At 49.9% G+C, this 22,259-nt stretch overlaps 1 protein-coding gene across 4 annotated transcripts in view; it reads left to right on the forward strand.

Moving 5' to 3' along the window:
* Window positions 1–22,259, forward strand: part of ACSL6 (acyl-CoA synthetase long chain family member 6) — a 56,891-nt gene that overhangs the window by 24,263 nt on the left and 10,369 nt on the right. For 3 of the 4 annotated variants that reach the window (XM_072023211.1, XM_072023212.1, XM_072023210.1), the window contains 12 exons: window positions 5,344–5,564; window positions 7,253–7,367; window positions 8,244–8,308; window positions 8,534–8,635; window positions 8,778–8,877; window positions 9,400–9,578; window positions 10,073–10,105; window positions 11,304–11,355; window positions 14,965–15,038; window positions 17,923–18,000; window positions 20,146–20,280; window positions 21,079–21,213. In XM_072023211.1, the coding sequence (XP_071879312.1) occupies window positions 5,370–5,564; window positions 7,253–7,367; window positions 8,244–8,308; window positions 8,534–8,635; window positions 8,778–8,877; window positions 9,400–9,578; window positions 10,073–10,105; window positions 11,304–11,355; window positions 14,965–15,038; window positions 17,923–18,000; window positions 20,146–20,280; window positions 21,079–21,213 (1,263 nt within the window). In that variant the 5' untranslated portion in view covers window positions 5,344–5,369. Of the gene's footprint in view, window positions 1–5,343; window positions 5,565–7,252; window positions 7,368–8,243; window positions 8,309–8,533; window positions 8,636–8,777; window positions 8,878–9,399; window positions 9,579–10,072; window positions 10,106–11,303; window positions 11,356–14,964; window positions 15,039–17,788; window positions 17,867–17,922; window positions 18,001–20,145; window positions 20,281–21,078; window positions 21,214–22,259 lie in introns of all 4 variants that reach the window. The other variant, XM_072023209.1, reaches the window with a different exon arrangement.

Below are 22,259 nucleotides of genomic sequence, written 5' to 3' on the forward strand. Positions count from 1 at the left end.
CGGAAGCCCTGTGTTGGAAGCAGGCTTTCTGCACCCAGCATGAACCTGCCCACCTCCCCTAGGACCCAGTCCTTACACCACCAGCCCAGACTGATGCCCGGCCCCGTGCTGCCCCGTTCCCCTTCGTCCCTCCGCGTCCTCTCCCTGCAGTAACCAAAGGTCACGCAAAGCATCGCCAGCTCCCTCGCCGTGAACTTTATTTGCCTGATTCCTCTCAGCAGATCAAAGAGGCTTGGCCTGGATGTGACGCCCCCTTTCCGAGGCAGATAACCGCTGTGCTGGCTGGGGGGGGGTGGCAGGAGGCGGCCTCGTGGCTCCCCCAGCCCCGCTCTATCCATCTGAGCCCCCGGCTCTGTGGCACAAAAGCAATTGGGGCTGAAGAGGCTTGTGTACCATCGAAACGTCAGCCTTTAATAGTCCCGCTGGCAGGAGGCCAGCCGAGCAGATTGGACGTGTCTGATTCCCAAAGGGAGGGGAGAAGGACGTTTTTCATTTAGTAAAAATAAGACTCGCATCGTGCTTCTCTTTCATTTCTTGCTTGCTGGGTGCTGCTCTGGTGTCCCTGGAGAGATGCTGCACCTCACCAGCGCTGTGTCCCTCTCCTCCCTTGTTCGCTAGCAATGGAAATAGTTGTCCAAGAGCAAATCCGTGCTCTGCATCAGTTGCCTCTTGCTCCTTATGCTGAGTCCCAGTGTAATAATCCCCCCCAAATTGATTTTTTTTTTTCCCTTTTTGAATCTTGACTCACTGAGCTGTAATGCAACCACGAGGGCTGGTACTTTTGCGTTGGTTCTTGAACGAAATATATCTTTGTGACTTGACCCTGCAAAGAATTAGGTATAGTGTAAGTAAAGAATGGTAATTGTGTTTTATGTACTTGGAAATCACCACTTTTGCTCACAGTTGGTAAAATCAAGCACGTGCAAGAGCTTGTTTTGATCTGGTTTTGGTGGGTTGGGGACATTTTTTTTTAACAGAAAGCACAGTTTTGATGATAATATAGTGTCCCAAAGATCAAAGCAATGATACGTCACGAGGAAGCCATGAGGAGCTGGCTTCAGTGTGAGCCGTCTGAAGGAGAAGCCTTGTAGTGAACCATGCCACTGCACAGGAGCAGAAGCAGGTAACATCTAAGGAAGTTTTAGGCAGTATTAACCTTGCACCGGCTGATAATCCCACTCAGTTTCTGCTGTGCCTCCTTGAGCAGAGCTTTTGCCACTGACCCTGTTTTGGGATCAGCAATCTCAGTCTGGGGCCCATGGAGCCGGAACGAGGGACAAGGCATCTTTCAGAGCACGGAAATCTTGTGCTGCTCCACTGGAGGGAGGTTCCTCTACATCTGCCTCCTGGGACTGGGACAGCTGAGATCCTGGAGACTCCGTGTCCTTGGAGAAAGAGGGCAGCTGCTGGTGCCACAGCCCCGGGGAGGGAGCAGCTGAGCCGCAGCCAGCCCCGGCTGATCCTGTGCAGCCGTGGGCAAATGGCCTTTTTTTGTGCTCGGATAGAGGGAGAGCCATAGAAACTTTGCCTGTTTCCAGCACAAAACAGGTCATCCCACCCCATTCCCACCTGCTGGGGATGTGTGGTGGGCTGGTGAGGCCATCTCATGAGGTGTTCTCCTTCCCAAATAGGCAGCAGGATGATGGCACAGCCTGCGTGGGGTGAGCAAAGCTTCCCTGTGCACACATCGTGCACACAGCAGCAGGCTGAGACTGTTCCCATGCGGGTTCGTGCCGCCAAATCTCCAGTTACAGCATCACTTCCAGCAGGATCAGATCAAAACCGACTCACACAATAGTGCCGTTTGTATCCTGCGTGCCAGAAAAATATTTCGGAACCGCCGCCGTGGTGCCTGCTGCTCACAAAGCTGGCTGGTAGTGCAGAGCGCAGCGCCTCTTCTAGCTGGCCAGAGCCCTTTTCACCCCCATCCACGTGCTGTTCTGGAGGTGTCAGGCATGCTGTGGCCAGCCCCAGCCCTCTCACACACAGCTCTTAAATCCTAGCAAGTAACCCGGGTTTGTCCTTTTTCAAAAGCTTTTTTGGTTGTTTGTTTTTCAGGTTTGTGTCTCTTTTCTCTGCCATGGGGGTACTCCACAAGTGGCGATGCGGTATGGAGCAAATGCCCGTGTTGGTGCTTCCATGTGAAGCTCCCAGGGCTGTTTTCCGTAGCTCCCCTGTGGGTGAGAGGTGCCACTTCACAGCCCGAGCATCCAGGGCTCATTGCAGGGCCGGGGATTCACCGCAGGTGACAGAAATGGGGCAGAACTGCCAGAGAAGGGGTGCGGAGAGCATCCTGCTGCAGAGACCGGGGTGACAGCAGCAGCTGCTCACGGTGTGCTCCGGTGTGTGATGCTGTGGTGCTAGTAGAAAACCAAACCCAAGGAATGTGCTGATTTTTTTCATTCATATTACTACTATTTTTAATTATGTGATCTATAGGAGGAATACAGGCAAGGGAGGCACAACCTGTCCTGGCAGCAGGGTGCCCGGCAGCGCGGCTCCTCTCAGACACGCCTGGGCCCCTCTCCTGGCCCCCATCCCGAAGCAGGTTCGCTGCCCCGAGCCCATCAAGTACGGGCTCATCGTGAGGCACCTGGGGATGGAAAATCAAGATTAACTGTTGCAAAAGCCAAGCCGGGTGATCTTTGAAGTGCCAAAATCAACTGTGTTTGGAAACTGGGGTCGGTGGGTGAAGCTACAGGTCTTGGGTGGATGGGAGGAACCAGAGGTGCCGGGCTGTCCCCTGCACGGAGTAAGCTTTCTCCTGGGAGCAGGGTCCTGCCTTCAGTTTCTGTACTGAGTCCTCATTGAACTTAGATTATTAAATGAAAAGAGGAGAATACAAGTAGATGACTGCGTGGTGCTACTTGCCATGCTAGCAGCTGTATTTAGCTCTCCCAGGGATCCTAGCACTCTTGCTGCTGCAGTAGGAAGAAAAAAAGGTCTGTGCAAACCCAGGCTGTGCTGTGCCCCTCTCTTTGCTCAAGCCGAATACCTCCTGGTAATCACAAGCGATCCTTATTTCTGTGTTAGAGCATCCTGTCTTTTCCAGAGTTGAAAAGCACATTTTTTGATGTCTTTAGATGACTTTTTTTTTCCCAAATCCAGGTACTGATGTAAATCTCACCCTAACATATGTCAGAGGGATGCGAAGTCAGTGAGGGAAGGTGTGATCACACGTCCCCCATTACCCGTATTATAACAGCAATACTTGTGTTCTGGTGTGCTGCTGGGTCTGGCTGCCAACACTTGTTCTTTTTACTACAACCCTGGCTCTTGCGATGCTCTTGCTGGTGCTGTGAGCTCCCAGTGCCCATTAGTGCCCTGTACTGGGATGGATGTGCGGGAGGGCCCAGCACTGGTGCACCCAGTTGCCCCCGTGCCAGCACTGCCGCTGCTTTCCCATTTCCCAGAGACTTCTGCCTTCAGCCTGGCTGCACAGGTGGCTGCAAATCACTGCTCCCAGGCTGATGCGGATGGAGTCTTCTCAAGTTTTGAGTGTAACCAGTAACCGCGGCAAGTTTTGGTGGGACTGATTGTGTTTCTGGGAGCAGGCAGTTCTAAGTGCGACTAACCCAGATCCTTTTGCACAAATAGTTAATTCATTTGTAAATGAAGAGCTCCCTCATTTTTTGTAGCCTGCTTGTACTGATGTGTTTTGCAAGCTGCTTTTCATCACCTGGTGCAGAGAAGTACCGTGAGGGGAGAGACCGGTGCTCCACCTCCGTTCATCCTGCCGTCGTTGCAGCCAGGTTGTACCAGATGAGCAATTTTCTGGAGAGATGCTCAAAACCCAGGAGAAAATTACAGCCTGGGTGGGCACGGCCCAGAAACATCACCAAGATGCTGCTTTATTTTCTGTGATCATCACAATTGGTCCTGGAGGGGCTGGGGGGGAGCTGGGCAGCTGCAGGATCTGGCCCATGGGGAGGCCAGGGCCAGAGCCCCCAGAAGGGAGAGGTGCTGCTCCCACCTTTAGCCCAGTTGGCGAGGTGAGCTGTTCTCTGTGTCTTTGTGCTCTGCAAAATTGAAAACTTCCCCCACAGCCCGGTGCAGGGGGGGCTATTTGTGAGCTGGCACAAGGCAGCCTCCGGAGCTCGCTCTGCATGAATACGGGGAAGGGCTGCGAGCGGGTAGTCCTGACCTTCAGCATGTCCCAGACACTGTTCCCAGGAGGAAAAAAGCTGGTTTGTGTTAACGTCAGTGGTGCTTTTGTGTGGGGGGCCCCGGGCCCCGTGGGGGCGAAGCCCCTCCATTCATCACTCAGTGCCTCTGTGAGCTGGAGCGAGACCAGAGGGCGAGGGGAAGGGGCTGCCCAGGCTCCCGTGGCAGAAAAGCTTTTTCTTTAAGATCTTGACTGCTGGTAGAGTCATAAATAGCGCCGTGGGGCTTAACAGGAAACCTTAACTGTTTGGATCCCCCCCTCCCCTTGCAGCATCTGCTTGGCTTGTCTCTTGCAGGGCTGGCAGTTGCTACAGGCTCCCTGGCAGGGAGCTGATACTGCACATACAAGTTCTTTAAAATGCCTCGTGTTCACCCAGCACCCAGCCACCAGTCCCTGGAGCACGGCCTCGCCTGGCCGAGCCGCCCTCCTCGTACCCGCAGCAAAGCCACGCGGGCGGGTACGAAGGGAGAGAGCTGGGGATCAAGTGCTGCTGTCCTGTGCCCCAAAATTTGTCCCCTCGGCTGCCTGCTGTCAGCTGAAGTGTAATCCTCTCCGTGCCAGGGCTGTGCCCAAGGGGGGCTCTGGCATGGGCCCCCTGGAGCAGCCAGGGTGGTGCAGGGTGGGACCAAGTGGTGCCTGTGCCCAGCCTGATACCCGGCGCTCCCTTATCCCCAGCCAGCACTCCCGGGTGGTTTTTTTTTCCAAGAAACTTTGAAGCGACGCTGTGAAACTCTCTTTGGCTCGAATCACCTATAATTTAACCTGACATAAACCATAAGGAGCTCAAAGCTGAGAACGCGAAGCTGGCATAAACAAAGAAAAAGCGGTGCTTGGGAGCATGTCTGTGCAGTATTTTGTGCTCCGAGCCGTGCTGGCTGTGCCCTGCTCCACGTGTGCCATGGGCTGGAGATGGCACCGCATGGCCCGACCCCAATGTCCTGAGCAGGAGTGCTCGGCTTCCCCGCTGTGCTCCTAGCCAGGTCCCAGGGCTCAGCATGGCTGCACTGCCGGTGCTCGGGTGTCCTTTAGGGATCTCTCAGGGATGTTCCCTCTCCTCTCGCACCTCTTCCATGGACGCCGTTCTCCTCACATTAAGTATTTTCTGGCGGGCAGCCCCGCAAGGAGGCAGAGCGGTGCGTTGGCAGCGGCTGAAGAGGCTCCCCTCTTGGCTCTTGCAGAGTTTGCCGTGTCGCTCGTGGAGAAGATGCAAGCTCAGGAAATCCTGCGGAGCCTGCGGCTCCCCGAATTCGATGACCTCAGCCAGTTTTTCCGCAACCTGCCCACCACGGCGCTGGTGGGCATCGGTGCCTTCGCGGCCGTCGTGGCCTACTGGTTCGCCAGCCGGCCCAAGGCCGTGAAGCCGCCCTGCGACCTGCGGATGCAGTCGGAGGAGGTCGAGGTGAGGCTGGGGTGGCACGGGGGAGGCTGGATTTCACCCGGGGTTTGCAAGGGGGGGACGTCCAGGCAGCATTTCTGTGCTCTGTGGGTGATGGAGCCCTGGCATGGTACCCAGAGGGGTGCCGGGGTCTCCTCCTTGGGGTCTCCAGCATCCACCTGGACATGTGCTGAGGGAGTGGGGCTGGGCCAGAGGCACCCAGAGGTGCCTCCAGCCTCCACCAGGTCTGAGGTTGGGACCACAGCGGGTGCTGGGAGGTGTTTTTATTCATGTTTAGCTCTCCAGCCTCACCTTGTAATCAGCCACATGGTGCACTGGGCTAAGGATTGTTTCACTTCTTAATTCACCTTCTTCTGTAAAGTAAAAAACTAGAATCCAGCCCATTAATTTGTTAGATTTTAATTTAATAAATTAGATTATTAGATTTTCAATAACTTTTTAATCATAACTTTGCTTTACCTCCAATGATTGAAAATTCCAGCAGCACATTTACAGGACACATCCACAGCCCCTTGTCCCTGCAACAGCATTAAGACCTCTCGGTCAGCTCCTCTTCCTGGTGCTGGCTGCTGCAAGTTCTGCAATGATAAGAAAATATACCCAGATCCATGGGTGAGGCTGAGGAGTTATTAATTTTCAGGCTTTTAAGAGGCCTTAAAGTTTAATGAAGCTGCTCCATTTTAAGGAGGAGAAATATTTCTGAAAATCGTTTCAACTTAAATTCATGTCTGAAACTCTAAGGCAAGAATTCAAAGTCTTCTCCTGTGCCCCCTGTGAAACCTTACTATCTTTAATTCCAACAACTTTTTAAAAGGGTGGGAGGAATTTAGCTTTTCTCAGAAAATTTCCCCTTGTGGATGGGGCTTTACCAAGCCTCCCTTCTGACTTGCAGCACTGTCCCTGTTCAATTGCTGTGTGACAGAGATGGTGGCATCTGTTTGCCCATCCTACCCCACCTCTGGGAGAGCCACCAGGAACTGCTCCTTGTCTTTTCCCTCCTTATCTGGCTGCCTGTGGCGTCAGCCCTGCTTTTATCTTCCTGCCGTTATCTCCTGGTGGCCTGAGCTTGCTTTATGTCCTTCCTTTTGGTCTGGATGTCCTTGACAAGGTGCCTGTGGTTCTGGGGACCTGCAGAGCCCGGAGCAATCACTCCCCCCAGGGTGTCCCCACTCCATCATCCTCACCAGCCCAAACGTCCCAGCTCCATCTGGCATAATTTGAGCCCAGCATTTTATTATTTTATTTTATTTTATTTTATTTTATTTTATTTTATTTTATTTTATTTTATTTTATTTTATTTTATTTTATTTTATTTATTTTATTTTATTTTATTTTATTTTAATCTAATTTAATCTAATTTTATTTTGTTTTGTTTTTATTTTTATTTATTTATTTATTTATTTATATTTTTTTTCCTCATGTTATCTGGAGATTTAGAACTCCTCTTTGGGGAATACCGGCCACGTCCTCTGCCGACAAGCAAGGACAAGCGCTCATCCCTGTGACACGGCTCCCCACGTTACATGGGTGCTGTGGTTCACATCACACCCCTCTGGCACCCTCGGGTGCCAGGGCAGGAACACAGCAGTGGACGTAGAGGTAGCACCAGGCAGTGCTGATGGCTGTGCCGTGTCATGGTGTCGTGTCATGGTGCCATGTTGTGTTGTGGTGCCATGTCGTCTGTCACGCAGGGCCTGGACGGGGCGCGCCGCTCGGTGATCGGGGACAGCCCGCAGCTGCTGACGCACTACTACGACGATGCCAGGACCATGTACGAGGTCTTCAGGAGGGGATTCAGCATCTCCGGTGAGGAGCACGGTGGTGGGGAGGCTCAGAGCATGTGGGAGGCCCCAAAAGGGTAGAGACCTAATGAGAGTATGAGGCCCTTACGTTGTGGTCACTGAAAGACTTCAGAGGCCCAAAACGTGGGAAGCCAAGAAAGTTTTTACAGCCCAAATAGTGCAGGAAGGGAGAAAATTGTGAGAGGCCCACGGAGAGTGTTGGAGGCCAGAAGAGGGCAGGGTCTGGGTGCAGGTTTGCTCCTACCCCACTCCTCCCTGCCACGCTTCCCCCTGCCTTTTGCAGCACTTTTATCTGTGGGAGCTGGGCCAGGAGAGCCGCAGCACTTACCTGGCCCTAGGTGCCCAAAGAGCTTCAGTGTCTCTTCTACTGATAACTGAATAACTGAGTAATCATTAGGGATCTGTGTCTGCTCTTGTCTGCTGCTTGCCATGTCCCGCCTTGCTGAACACACCGGTGTTGTTACCAGGTTATTATTTCTGGTACCACCGAAAGCCTCAGAGGAACACAAATATTCCACCCCACGAGACAGGTAGATCAGGAGCTCAGTAGGTGCACGGAGGGGTGGGTTTTATGCAGGCAAGTAGTCAGAAAGATGAACTAAACTCCTCGAGCCCTCCTGTCACGTAGTGTCGTGTGTTGTCTTGCCCTTCTCCCAAGTGGCTGTGTTAAAAATAGCAGTTTTCACTTTGAAGCGTTGATATCAAAAGGCAAGGAAAGCTTCAGGAGCTGGCATTTGGGCTGATGGTGCTCTCTGTGAGCTTCATCCCACCCCGGTATTGACAGCTTTGTTTTCCCAGGGCTCTGCTGCAGCCCCACGACACCGGGCACCAGCTCCCAGCTCTGCCCCCTAACTCCTCTGTCTCTGCTTGTGTCTTGCAGAAAACGGCCCCTGCCTGGGGTTCAGGAAGCCCAAGCAGCCGTACCAGTGGCTGTCATACAGAGAGGTGAGCTGGAAGTGAGCCCCCCCAGAGCCCTATCCCCTGGTGCTCTCGCCCTTCCTGCAAAGGAATGGGTGAACAGGCATCCTAGGCTAGCAATAAAGTGAAAAATTGGGTTTTTAGATAGCCGATGGAGTAACGGGAGAGCCTGCCCACACAGTTAAGTCTTCTCTTTAATTGCTGCTGCTTGTGTTCTGCTTTTTTGTGGACCTTTTTCTCTCCATCTTCCAGGTGGCTGAAAGAGCAGAAGCTCTGGGCTCGGGGCTGCTGCAGCAGGGCTGCAAGCCATGCACCAAGCAGTTCATCGGGGTCTTTGCTCAAAACCGCCCAGAGGTGAGATTAATTTTAACTTGATGCTGCCTTACTAATGTTCCTGCCTTGTGAGCTTGCTTTATGTCTGAAGCTTGCTCTCAAGTGTGTTAAATCTGTTCCCACCTCCCCCTTCTCACCTCCGTGCTTTGATGTCCCCTGGCAGTGGATCATTTCCGAGCTGGCTTGCTACACCTACTCCATGGTGGTGGTTCCCCTCTACGACACCTTGGGCCCCGGAGCCATTCGTTACATCGTCAACACAGGTAAAAACAAAATTAGCATAATCTTCTCAGAAACAGCTTTGTTGCTTGGAATGGTCCGTTTGTCGTATGCTTCCCGAAAGATGGGTGGTTTCACTCACCAAGTGTCTTAAAGTCACTTGGAGAGGTTTTTGGGGGGCCGCTGTGCCCCACACCAGGTCAGGGCTGCCCCTATACTTCCCATGCCTGGTTGTCCTCAGGTGTGGGGGGAATTGCTGCAGGGCTCCCCACTGCTGCACTTCCTCACGTTTTGCCTCCTAGATTTCCTAGCCCACATGGTGTGTAATTTTGGCATTTTTAACTGAATCCCAGACTACTCCTTGGTGTCAGCTACAGCTTCAGTGTTGATTTATGCTAGCTAAAATTGCAGTGGTTTTCTAAGAGAAATATGTTATGTTCTAGGAGCTCTGATGTGAACCCAAAGTGAGTACCAGCACTGACATGATGTTAGCTATGAGCGAGCAGCCAGTCTTGTGTTAAAAAAAGATTTACTGAAAACAACTTGTTTGGCTGCTTTCCTTCCAGCTGACATTTCCACAGTCATTTGTGACAAACCTGAAAAAGCCAGAACGCTCCTCGACCACGTGGAGAGGAGAGAAACGCCGGGTCTCAGCTCCATCATCCTGATGGACCCATTCGAGAAGGAGTTGTTGGAGAGGGGAAGGCGCTGTGGGGTCCGCATCCAGACCATGCAGGAGGTGGAGGTAAGCCTGCTCTCCCCCTCCTTTCCATACACTTTGTATTTTCTGCAGAGACAGTAAAAAATGCTGGGACTTGTGAACTGCGTGGCAGGTTCAGCCTCTGGGGCTCGTGGCTGTTGATATTGATGCGTGGCTCAGTGCAGTTCCCCGTAGTATTATCCCTTATTGACAGGATAGCCAATGTTTTAAATTTCCCGGCTCAAATAAGACATCAGCTGCTCTTGGAGCCTGGTTGAGACAGAGTCCTCCTCCTTGTAGGCTTATGTCCTCACGCTTCTTATGAAACAGCCTGGCTCCAGCTCAACCAGCCCAAGCCCTGCTTGAATCCAGGGATACCTTTGCAGTTAGTTTAGGACACAAAGGATGACCTAAGTGCTAGCCGCAAAGATTTCTGCTCTGGCTCCTGCTCTCCCTTAGTGGTTTGCAGATTATTAGCAAGTGGCTTACACCACATGAATGGTAGTGGAAATCATTTGTGTTACTTTAATCTCTTTCAGGATTGTGGCCGGGAGAGTCGACATGCGCCTGTGGTGAGTGCTGTCACGCTGGCTTTCCCACTCAGGATTGCAGCTGGCTGTGTCAAACTCGTTTCACTAACGAGGGACGAGCTGCTCGGGGCAGAAGCAGGCGTGTGTGGGTCAGGGCAGCGTGCCACAACCCCCCCCTGTGCAGAGGCAGCCAGGGAGCTCAGGGGCTGGCAGTGCTGAGCACTGGAGATGTGCGGTGTTTGCTTCATACGCTCCGTCTGGGACTCTTAAATGAGATAATTCATCCTTGCTGAACGTGTTAGCAGGACAGTAATTAAATGCCAGTGTTAAGCCACACTAATTCCGCTGCCTTACCCCGGTGGTGCCAGTGGGACGTGTTTGTAGCACTGGCTGTGTGGCAGGGTGCCTTTCACTCAAATATTTGGCAATACTTCCTTTTGGAAAACTGCATTGATATTTTCACCAAGGGTGCTCATACTCTTACAAAGCTTTCAGAAGAGGCTTCTAATTTTCAGGTCATTTATTTAATCATTGGTGACCCAAAATGGCACGCACCGTGGTGCTGAGAATGATGCTAGTGGGAATGTGAGCCACCAGCAGCTTCAGCTAGTTGTCCCCTCTTGTGGTTAACCACACTTTTCCAGCATTTATCTGGAAGTCAGTGAACTAAATTTTCCCAGACACCCACGGGTACTGACAGTGCCTTTAAAAATGCTGGTGACTGGGTGGAGATTATGGCTACACAATCACCAGTAGAAAAAAAAATAAATAAAAAAGAAAGAAAAAAATGCACATTTTCAAAATGCTGAAATATTAGTTATGGCTGATATCAAAACCCTAGGAATAGCAAACACCATTTGTTACTGTCTCCTGTGTGGCCATATTTCTAACAAATACTCTCACTGATATCAGGTACAATACAGATACCTCAGCGTTTTAAGGAGGTGGAATTTTTGCACTAAGAAGTGTTGGGGCGTGTTCTGAGATGCAAACCTTCCATCAAAGCCTTGTTACGCTAAAGCACAACCTTAATGCAGCTGGAGCAGATCATCAGGGAGGAATAGGGTCTGCGTCAAGCGAAGACACCTGATAAAAGAGACTTGCCAAGGGCAAGGAAAGCATTTTATAGCAGAGCTGAAGTATAATTGGTTTGATCTTTATGTTTATACAGTGACAACATTCTACCCCTTGTGCATTTGATTGATGTGATTTTCTTTTTTTTTTTTCTTCATGTTCCTAGCCTCCTCGACCAGAAGATCTATCAATTGTCTGTTTTACTAGTGGCACTACAGGTAAAGGAATGGGCATTTTATTCATGAAATAGTGGAATAGATTATCGGATTTGTTATTAGTACCACATCAATATGTGCAAACATGCTGCTGTACTGACACGACAATGATATCTGTGCGTATTGTAGTATCTGGGTATACCTACGTTTCTGTAGATTGCAGCTGGAATCCCCTGACACACACTTGGGCAGTACAATTTTGCGGTTGTCTGGGAATCTGCCTACGTTTCTGCCTCCCATTTTGCAGTGCAGATACGAGGCCCTTGGCTGGAGGATATTTATCTTCTGCAGACGTTTAAAAAGAGAAATGACCGTCCAGAGCTTTCTGTTTTTCTCCTAAACACACCGGCGTCCCCAGCCAAGCCCCGGCCTCCTGGCAGAGGATGAGCAGGTTGTTCTCCTGCTTGGGGCAGACATGAAAGGCAAACTCTGCCATCCACCAACAAGTTACAAAGGCAGACGAAGAGACAGCAGAGCTCAGATACACGAGGTGTGAGCGCTTGGGAGAGCGTTTCCCTTCCCTGCAGGGGAAGACAAAGCTCCAGGGACCCCTGGAGCAGCTCTTCCAGGTTCCCCTGGGCTCTCAGGACTGCCTAGCGCTTGGTGCTGCCGCAGAGCACCCTGGATTTGGCCCTGCTGGCTTAGGAGGTGGGAGGTGCTGTTTGACACCTGCAGAGCCCAAAACATCGCCTGCCTCTGGAAGAAGATCAATATTGCAGTCAGGTAAGTGGCTTTTATCAAGTACAACCCCTTGCTGCTCGGTTTGTGTTAAAAAGCTGTGTTTGCTTTTGCCTTCGTACATCATTTTACTTGGAGGGCTTTTGAGATCTGTGCATTTTGGGCTGCACAATGCAGTGCACGGTGTGAAAGGAGCCTGACTGCTCAGCCTTTGGTGGTGGGAACCTAACGAGAGAGGGCTGATGTTAAAGTCCAGTTGAATTACCTGTTCAAATTGCATCTTTTTATTGATATTTTATTTTCTAAATTAGACTTTATTCTAATTAGAAAAGTTATTTATTTATTTATTTATTTGCAGTGCAGTCATGGGCCAGTTTCTGGCTTTTTACATTTCCTGGCACCGTGTCTGATGTTACAGAAATAGGACAGCCAGGGAGCCCCTTCGCTTTCTCCCACCCAAAGCTCAGTTTGTGTGCCATCTGCAGACTAAATTCTCCCAGAGCAATGGGAAGCTTCGTGAAGCACCGTCTCATCCCCGTGCTTTTCACATCACCTTCTATTTTTTTTTTTTTCCAGGCCTTGTATCAATGCTCTGACCCATTTTCCATGCTCTGTTTTGGTTGTAAAATGCCTGGCTTTTGTATAGACCATGCTAGGATATTTTTAATGACCAGATTTAGAATTTTATTCCAAGAAACATGTTCCCAAGGGCTTTTTCTGTTCTGAAGGTCTCCAAGTATACTCGTGTGATGTGAAACCAATCTTTGCTGTAGAGTTTTTAATGCGGAAATTGTGGAGTTGGGAGCAATTTTAGCTGTTTATCAAGAAAAGAAAATAAAAAAAGCACCAGAAGTGGATTTGAACACATGCTTTTCTTTCCTTGCTAGGCTCAGCTGCCCACTTGCCTCCACAAGGACAAGGGAGAGATTGGGAGCACGAGGTGGACTCTCATTATTGCACCAAGAAATCATCGGCACTCACAGACAGACCAGAGGTGCACAGATGCCCCCAAAACATCAGAATACAATTTTGCATGCCAGCTGCTCCAGAAAAGCCATTTCCACAAGGGTTCTCCTGTAAGTGTTTGGATAAAAAAATGCTTCCCAGCTGCACAGCCTGGCAGTGGAGGGTCCCCGGGGGTGGAAGGTGCCTGTGTCCCGACATGCTGATGGAGCACAGCACCGAGACAGCGCTGGAGGTGCTATTGGAAAGACCCATTTAGTAATGTGGAAAAAGTTTCTTCATTGTCAAATTGACAAAGCAGCTTGGCACCAAGATAAAGAGAAGCTGCCATACCGACCATTACCCGGCCGGGATCGCCGTGCTCCCGTTTCCATCACAGGCTGGACAAGCTGTGTCTTTATGAGGAAACTCAAGCTTAAGAGCAGTGTCAGGGATGTGGCATGGACTTCTAAGAAAGAACAAGCAGTGCCATGAAGTCTGTTCTTCCAGAAGTGGTCATTCTGGGAAACGGCTCGTGGCAAGGGGCACTTACTCCTTTAACTCCTAAACAGCCGGAGGAACTAAAGAGGGTGAAAATTCACAGGAATCCTCCAGCCCTGAAGGCTTCCCCTCCCTGGTGGCAGCACAATCTGCTCTGGATTTCTCCTGATGAAGAGCCCGGGGTCTCAAAGCACCCGAGGAACCTCCCAAGGAGCCTGTGGAGCTGTGTCAGGGCGCAGGACGGCTGAGCTGACAGAGTTGCAGTTTGTGATATCCCATTAGCAAAGCCAGAGAAATTCCCACAGCAGCGCTGAGCATGCCTGCAGGCAAAGAGATGCTTGCACCCACCAAGGCTGAGCAAGCACCCGTGGCCAGACGCAGCCAGAACACCACGAGCAATTTCTGGGTGGTCGGCGTGCACGTACAAACAACGGGCCTTGGCTCGAGCTTTGAGGGCTGGAAAAAAAGTGGCTGGATTTGCACCTAGCTGTGAATATAAGTGCCTCAAAGCACAACTGGTGAGCCTGTGTTCAAGGCGCTGGGGTGGGAGCTCTTGGCAGAGATGCCAGCTCCTCCTGGGAGCGTTGGAGGAAGACGGATGTACGCGAGACCAAACAGCCTCCTGTGGGCTGCGTTCAGCTCTAAGGATCCGGGACTGAGTTATTCAAAGGCACTTGGAACACCGAGTACGGATTTTTTTTGTAAACTGTGTCGTGTTCAAAACGCCCTGCAATAAACGTGTGCAGTAATCATTATTTTCACTTGGGTCTTTATTTAACTATCGGGGTGCCAGGAGTGAAGCAGTGTCAGCGAGGCCGCAGGGCACAGGGCTCAGCACTGCCAGAAGCCAGACTCAAAATCTGGCTGACTTACAGGTTTTTGAGGCTGCTGCATCCGTCATTAGCAGCATCACAAAGCTCCTGGCACGTGTCCCCGTGCGCGCCGTACCGGGGCCGTGCAGGGTGCCTGCAGCTGAAGCTCCTCTCTCTGCCTCCACCCGGTGCAGCGCTGCAGCAGCGTGATCAAATTAAAGCAATCTGCTTAAAAACACACTGCAGGGGGAGGGTGATTCTGTAATCGTTATTTAAGCTGAGCTACACCTTCTTTTCTGAAATAAACCCCTTGAGGGTGATGCAAAGTGACAGTGCTGGGACAGGAGGACGCAGTGCTGTGGGCAGGGTGTTGTGGATGGAGCCCTGCCTCGTGTGTGCACCTCGCTTCTGGTGGAAACCCTTGTTCAGTGTCTCCAACAGAAAAATATTCATGATATAGTGTGTTTGCAGTATTTTACTAATTTCTGAACATTGCAATAAGTGTCTTTGGTAAATATTACTGCACATGAATGACTGAAAATTACACAAGTTTTAAAATCCATTTAAAATTAACATTTTAACAATTTGCTTTTTTTTTTTTTTTTTTTTTTTTTTTTTTTTTTAAGCTTTTGGAAATGACCTGCTGGCTTTTAAAATCACCCTCTCTGTTTCCTTTCAGGAAACCCCAAAGGTGCTATGCTGACTCATGGGAACGTGGTCGCCGATTTTTCAGGCTTTTTGAAAGTGACGGAGGTGAATACCCTGACTTGGAGAATGTGTGCGGAGTGTGGGGTTGAGCGGTGTCCCTGCAAGGGCTGGGGATGTGCCCCTCTGGATAACGGGCCAGATTTCTCTTACTTGGGGCCAAATTCACAGCAGTGGGAGGAGGTCTGAGTGGGCATTACATCCCCATGCTACAAGCACGGGCTCCCTGGAGGGTGCAAAGTGCTGCAGAGGAGCAATGCTGGCTCCTGCAAATCCTGCACAGCTGTGACTGGTGCCTGAGAGAGTAGTGCCCGCTCCTGGGGATGCCCGTGCAACATCTCAACCTTTATTTGAAAGCTTTCCGCATGTTAAGTGTGTGTGTATATGGGAACTTAAATATTTATTTATTTCTTTATTTTTAACAGAATGGTCAATTTAATATTAAAGTATACTTTAGTTTTGGATATGCATTTAAAAAGAAAAAAAAAACAGCACTGGTCAAATAGATGTATAATATGGTTCATGCAACATGGAAAGTTCTGTTTAGAAATAGTATAGGAAGCACATTTGCTTTAGCAAATCATATAAAGAATTATATGCAGCTTGCGCTTATCAAATACAAATAATCCAGTTTTTCACAGTAAATGGGCAATTCTGTAAAGCAGCAGCATACACATGGGATGCACAATTTATTACAGCAAATCCCTTGTTTGTTTTATGGTTGGTGCTGGAGATACTGCAGCCTTATTATCTTAATCCTCAAGTTTTCTGAGATTTCCAGGCCACAGTTGTAAAGAAACTTGGACACATGACATGAAACCCCCCTGAGCTCCCCTGTTCGAGCGCTCGTAGGGCGGTGACTCCGGTAACTTGCTGTAGGAAATGTCACTGTGTTCACCACAGCAAGCCCTCGGGGTTTGCAGTGTGGAGCTTTTCTGGCTTCGGAGGCAGCGAGACGCGCAAAGGGAAGCTGATGCCTGGATGTCTCTGAGACTCAAAGGGCAGGAGCGTTTATTTTGGAAGATAACCACTTTGCAGGGAGCTGAGGGAACATGGCGTCTTCCAGGACTGGCCCACAGAGATGGATTCAGTGTTCAGTGACGGCAGTGGGATTCTTTGATTAATCTCCAAGGTATCAGATTCAGACGTAAGTCTGCTGTGTGTGGCTGTCAACCCAAAGCTTCGGGCACCAGGGCACCGCTGGCCACGGTGCAAACACCCGCAGCCAACCTGCAAGGGAAGGGCAATGTCTGACTGCAGCAATAAAGTCAAGCAAAGTGCAAAACACTTGACAGCAGTATCAGGTAGTGAAATACAGATACCGAAAGCTGAGGGGCTTACATATTTCTGGGACAATTTTCCTTAGTGCAGTGATTTCCTTAAACGGAAAAAAATACGTGAACTTAGAGCTTTATTACAACATTACTCTCAAAAGCCAAGAAGCTGTTTTCATTTTATCTGTTTAACTGGACAGCTGTGCCAACTGTGAAATATTAGCAAATCGCAGCGTTTTGCTCCAGTTTCAAAACAAGCCATTTATTGTCTGGGCTCTTAAAGCAGTGCGAAAAGAGCAGCGTAGCTAGTGGTGCTAATGGTTTTACGTTACGGCGCGTGCAGAAAATGAGGCCAATTTGGAATAATATATAAATAGATCTGCAGATCAGATTGACACATAATAAGGATCGGGATGCTGAAAACACCCGGGTGGTCAATCCTGTTTGACTTCACTAGGTAATGGTCGGGAGAGCGTGCCCAAAGCTGACTTGCCCAGATTTAACCCCAGTAAAACATCTCCCGAGGAAGGACGTGGTGCTCCTCCGTCCACCGCCGTGTCCCAGGCCACGGAGTACCGATTCCGTCACAGCAGTGGAGATGCAAAGTGGGTATAAACCACTAATGCCAGGAGCCCAAAGCTTTTATACCCATTTTCCACTAACCACTGGCCTTGGTGCAAGTCAGTGGGTAATGAAGCTTTCAGTTTTTCTAATCCATAATGTTGTGGCAAGCCTTAGCCTTGGAACTGCAGGCAGGCAGGTTGCTTTCCTTCGGGGCATGGACCAAGTAAGGCTCTTGGGGCCACTGCTAAGTCCAGCCTCTGAGACAGAATTAAAACCTTGGCAATCCGAAGTCTTTGGTTACGTATTTTTTTTGCATAACTTTTTTGCCTTCCTTTTCCCTGCTGCACCCATCTGCGGGGCAGTGATAATGCACTTAAAATCGCATTCGAATCGATGAAATGATGAGAAACACTAACAGAAATCGTTAATTTCTGCAGCTAAGTGATCCAACATACGCTGCCTCGAATCAATGATTAACCTAAGGGGAGGGGGAGGAAAAATCTTTTCTCTTTGACTGAAATAATGCTGGGAATCTCTGACGGGCTCTCGAAAAATGATGTGTCCACGGAGCCCTGCTGATTTCGGGGAGGCTCTGGCAGGTCTGCACGAATCCGAGAGTGCAAAGCGTGGCCTGAGCACCTCGTGGCAGGCAGCAGGGCTGTCTGTCGGGGTGAGCGCCTGTTTCCAGTGTGAGCTGTATGGACACGGCGTGCCTTCGCCGTGGAGAGCCTCTCCGTGCCCTGTGTGTACATCTCCGTGCTCTGTACTCCTCCTGCTAACGTAGCTCATTGACGCTGTGGCTTTAACGCTTCACTTCGTGCGCTGCTCCCTTCCTCTCTCGATGATCTCTCCCCTTTTTGCTCCTCTGGTGCCATTTTTCTTTTTACCGTTTTATGACTTTCTTGTTGTCTTCCTGTCAGTGTTTCTTTCCTTTCTGTCTCCCATGCCCTCCACCTGCAGAAAGTGATCTTTCCGAGACAGGACGATGTGCTCATCTCCTTCCTGCCTCTGGCTCACATGTTTGAACGAGTTATACAGGTAAGAAACTGCCTGAACTGACGAGGCCTCGTGGGGCTCCTTGTGCTTTCTTCCAGAGTCAGTGGTCTCCTACTTGTGAGGATGTACACATTTCCTATTTGCCTTTAGCACACATGTTTGAGAGAATGGTACAGGTAAGGTCCTAGCGTCAGTGGAAATCGCCTTTTTCCACGCCAAAAAAAATAAATAAAATACTAAATAACCAGTGATATCTCGTAGCACTAAAAAAGCTTGTACTCCAGAAGTGCCACGTGGTAACACCGGGGCCGGGAGCGTTTCCCAAGCTGTGGGTTTGGGAAACGGCCCCTGGTCAGCGGGCAGGAGTCACCTGCAGCCTCGCGAAGCGCTCTAGGGTCAGCGATCGTGGGAGCAAACCCAATTCTGCACCATTGTTCTCGCCAGCCTGCAGAGCTGGCTTCTTGCATCTCTGTCTGAAAAGACAGGTGAAAATTTGTGCTGTGGTTGGCGTGCTGTGCAGGTCAGGTGAGAGGAGCACATCAGCCCTTCAGCCCGAAAAGCTGGGGGCTGGAAACCGATTCAGTGTGTGAGCAGTGGCTCTGTGTTTTCTCAGGGAGGGCTGTTCTGGGCTGGAAGCGTGCTTTCTAGTCAGACAGGCATCCCAATATGAGCCTTCCGCTTCTCAGTAACGTGCCAGAAATAATACATTCTGCCACGTTAAAACATTTGCAAATTGGAACTGAAAGCCCATGAAAGATTTGGGGAATTGCAGCCGGCATATTTTTGCTTGAAAGCCTAATTTTAAGAGGCAAGTTGGTCAGTATGCCACCGCTGCTCAGGCAAACCTCGTTGCTAGCTAATAAGAATGTAATTATTAAAAAGTCATCTGATGGGGTAAAAAAATAGAAGCCTTTGAAATCACCTCCTTTCACAGGATGCTGCCAGGCGGACAGGGGCAGCCCTCCGAAGCAGGCAGTTCAAAGGTTAAGGAAGGTTTACCCTTTCCTGAAAAAGCTCATTAACGTAGAGATTTTTCAAAAGGGCTAAGAAATTGTTCCCAGAATTATTCTGCACAGCAAAGACCGTATCAGCTTCCCTGGTTTTAGCTGGCATTCTTAGTTCCTGGAACTTACAGCTAAACTTAGATCTGTTCGTTAAAGCTTTCTGCTGGTCACTCGCAAGTCCCAGTGAGCCCGCAGTGATGTTATTTTCCTTTTTGTTTTCTTCGTATTCACATGCCTGTGCCATGTAGCACACGATTTGGCAGTGCGGTGCCTGTTAAACCCACATCACACGTATGAAATTCCTGTGGTTTCGGCCCATGGAGAGGGAGCCTCTCGCTGGCTGACAACGCAGGGAGAGCGCTCCGGTTGCTGTGGCAGGCTTTTGGGCGCAGCACAGAAAAACTTAGGTGTCTCTTAAGGCATGGTTAGCCGTTTTGGCTGCTGGGGGAGCAGAGTGCTCCAGCAGGAGCTGATGCTCTCACCATATTCCAGCCTTGTGGGATAGCACACAGCTCAGTGGGGCTGGGCTCAGCTCCCAGCACCGTGGGTGCCTGGCCGAGGACACGCTCCCTGTCCAAGCTGGACAGGGATGCTCATCCCTAAACGCACTCAAGTGGGTGCACAAACCACATCTTTCCAGTTTTAGCAAGGTAGTAACTGGCTACCAGGGCTGTCCTTCCACTGCCAGCTGGCTTATCACAGCTCTACTGCCCGTCCAGCTCTTTGCTCATCTGATGAACCAAGTGGCCTCTTTTCTTGCCAAATATGAAACTTCTGGATCTGTGCGAGCAAAGCACCTTTTAAGAAGCAGGCGCCTATTTCTGGGATACAGGATCAGGCACTGTATTGCTAACGTAGTCTGTATCGGTATGTTTAAACAAAACTAAAGTATTAACATCTAAAAACCGTCTGCTGCTCACTGTGTTTCACGTTTCTTAATATGTGTTTCTTTACCAACCTTAAGTCTTCATGCCGTGAGCTGCAGGGGTAGGTCCGGGCTTCAGGGGTAAAGTCCGGACCCGGGTCTGACCCTACCTCAGGGAAAATCCCTTCCCAAAGCTTTGGCTCCTTGCTTTTCCAGACAGTGGCAAATTTGGTGGATGCTGAAATTCTGATAAGTGCCCAGAACTACGTGTACGTTTCCATTCAGTGCTAAATTGTCTGTAAAATTTATATATACATACTTCTAAAGCACCATTTTTGCCATGCTGGAGAGCAGGATTTCAGGAAGGGCGTTCCTGCGTTTGGGAGGGATGCAGAACCACGGGAATTACAAGCAAAAAGGTTACATGGGGTCTTTTTTTCTTCCCGTCACAGTCCGTAGTGTACTGCCACGGGGGGCGGATTGGGTTCTTCCAAGGAGACATCCGCCTCTTATCGGACGACATGAAGGCTCTGCGTCCCACCATCTTCCCCGTCGTGCCACGGCTGTTAAACAGGATGTACGACAAGGTGAGCTGCATTTTGTTCTTCTTGTAATAGGGACGTTTCTGTCCCTCTAGTGCATATCTGAAAGAGTTCCCTTGGTCCTGGGGATTTCCCTGGCGGGTTATACTGTTCCTGCCTTATTGCACACACGTTCTTACCCTGTGTAAGCGATAGAGCTGCTCTGATCTGTGGGGCTGTGTTATGTGGTGTGGCACAGATGTGGCTGTAAGAAACCCCTCTGTGTAGACCCTTGCCCTGCTCTCTCTGAGGCTGCCAGTGGCACTGCTGGAGAAGAGGCGTTTTCTCGGCGGGGCAACACCAGTCAGACCTGCACGCACTGAGACACTTCGTGCCCTTCGACAGGCTTTGGAACTGGGATCTTTCTGGTGCCAATGACAGCTCAAAACTGGGAACTGCAGAACGATGAGAAAGATTTAGGCAGTGCAGATGTGAGGTTGGCTTCTGCATCTAGGTATTTTTTTTTAAACAAAGAGATGGTTTTGAAAACTATGTTAGAAAGATGTCTGGTCATCGTCTTCCCTGTTTGAGCAGCAGGGAATATTTCTTCCTCAGAAGATTTATCCTTTAAAGATGGGCTTAAAGCACAAGCTACTGGGCTGACTTTCCCCTGCAGTTAAGCGTGTAAAGTCAGGGTTTGGATGCCCTCTTCCCTACCCCAGCAAAGCCACAGTGACATCTTATTTAACCGTATTTCTGACATCCCTGTACCCTGCTGGCACCAGCAGAGCTGTGTGGCTGTAACTGTACAAGCAGGAGATGATGGCACTGAGTCTGTGATGCTTTCTCCCTCCCATTGCCCAGATCTTCAGCCAGGCAGACACCTCCCTGAAGCGCTGGATCCTGGAGTTTGCCGCCAAGCGGAAAAAAGCAGAAGTCCGAAATGGGATCATCAGAAACGACAGCCTGTGGGACAAGCTGTTCTTTAATAAAATACAGGTAAGGAATTTCTGAAGTAAGTCAAAAGTCAAAGAACTGTCATTTCTTCTAGTAATGACTGGTTTTCCTTGAAGTTGGTGTGATCTGCTTGTCTGCAGCGAGCTGGGGCCAATTGCTGCTCACTGGCAAATTGCAGAGTGAAAATTGAATAGAAAAAGGAAATGAAGCAGTTTGTCATTCCATTAACTTTTGCTACGTTTCTGTTTTTGCTTATATATTCATTCTGAGGTCTGAAGCTGTGTTTAAGGCACAGCATGATGCCAGAGCCTGCATTTGGACAGGTGATGGACTCAGCAGCACTGCTCTTGGGGCATTTTGCTCTTCCTCTGTTATCTGGGCTCTGCCCATGCCCCACAGGTAAAGGGTTTCTCCCCTCTCACACCCTGCCAAGGGGTGGGGGAGATGAGGGCATCCAGCAGCTCCTGTGTCCTCCTGGAGGGGATGAAACTCAGGAGGGGGAAGGAGGAGTGACTGATCGAAGGGATGTGGCTCCAAAGCTCCCTGCAAATCCTCTACAGATAACGATTGGATTTAGGGATGGGTTTCAGCTGGGTATATTGAAAACTGCTTGTTTTCCTAGGAAAATGAGAATAAGGGTGTAGAGAAAAATGCACGTGTAAATCTTTATTTAACAACAGGGGAAAGAAATCAGAGTGCCCTGCTGCATGCCATACATCCCCTTGGTAATTAAAATAAAATAAAATAGCTTTAAATCAGGTTTTCCAGGCACTGTACTGCTGTAGGAGGCTCTGATTACTTCACTTTTTAATTGGATAACTTATCTGAAGACACGCCACTTCATTTTTAACTGCAGAAACTGACCGTGTCTTTCAACTGCGGATTAGGTGACCGCAGTGTGCAGAGAGCAGGGCTCGTGGTGCTGAGGGCAGCGGGGCCACAGGGTGCTCCGGGAGCTGGGGAGCCCACGTGCCAGTCAGGAGCTGTTTTGTCTTGTGCTTGCTTCGTTTTACTCTTAGAAAAAGAAAAAGGAAACGAAGTGGGGGGGGGGAGAAGTAAAAGTTGGCATGGGAATGGGTGTGGTAACT

Source organism: Anas platyrhynchos, chromosome 14, assembly GCF_047663525.1.
Source record: "Anas platyrhynchos isolate ZD024472 breed Pekin duck chromosome 14, IASCAAS_PekinDuck_T2T, whole genome shotgun sequence".
Taxonomy (NCBI): domain Eukaryota; kingdom Metazoa; phylum Chordata; class Aves; order Anseriformes; family Anatidae; genus Anas; species Anas platyrhynchos.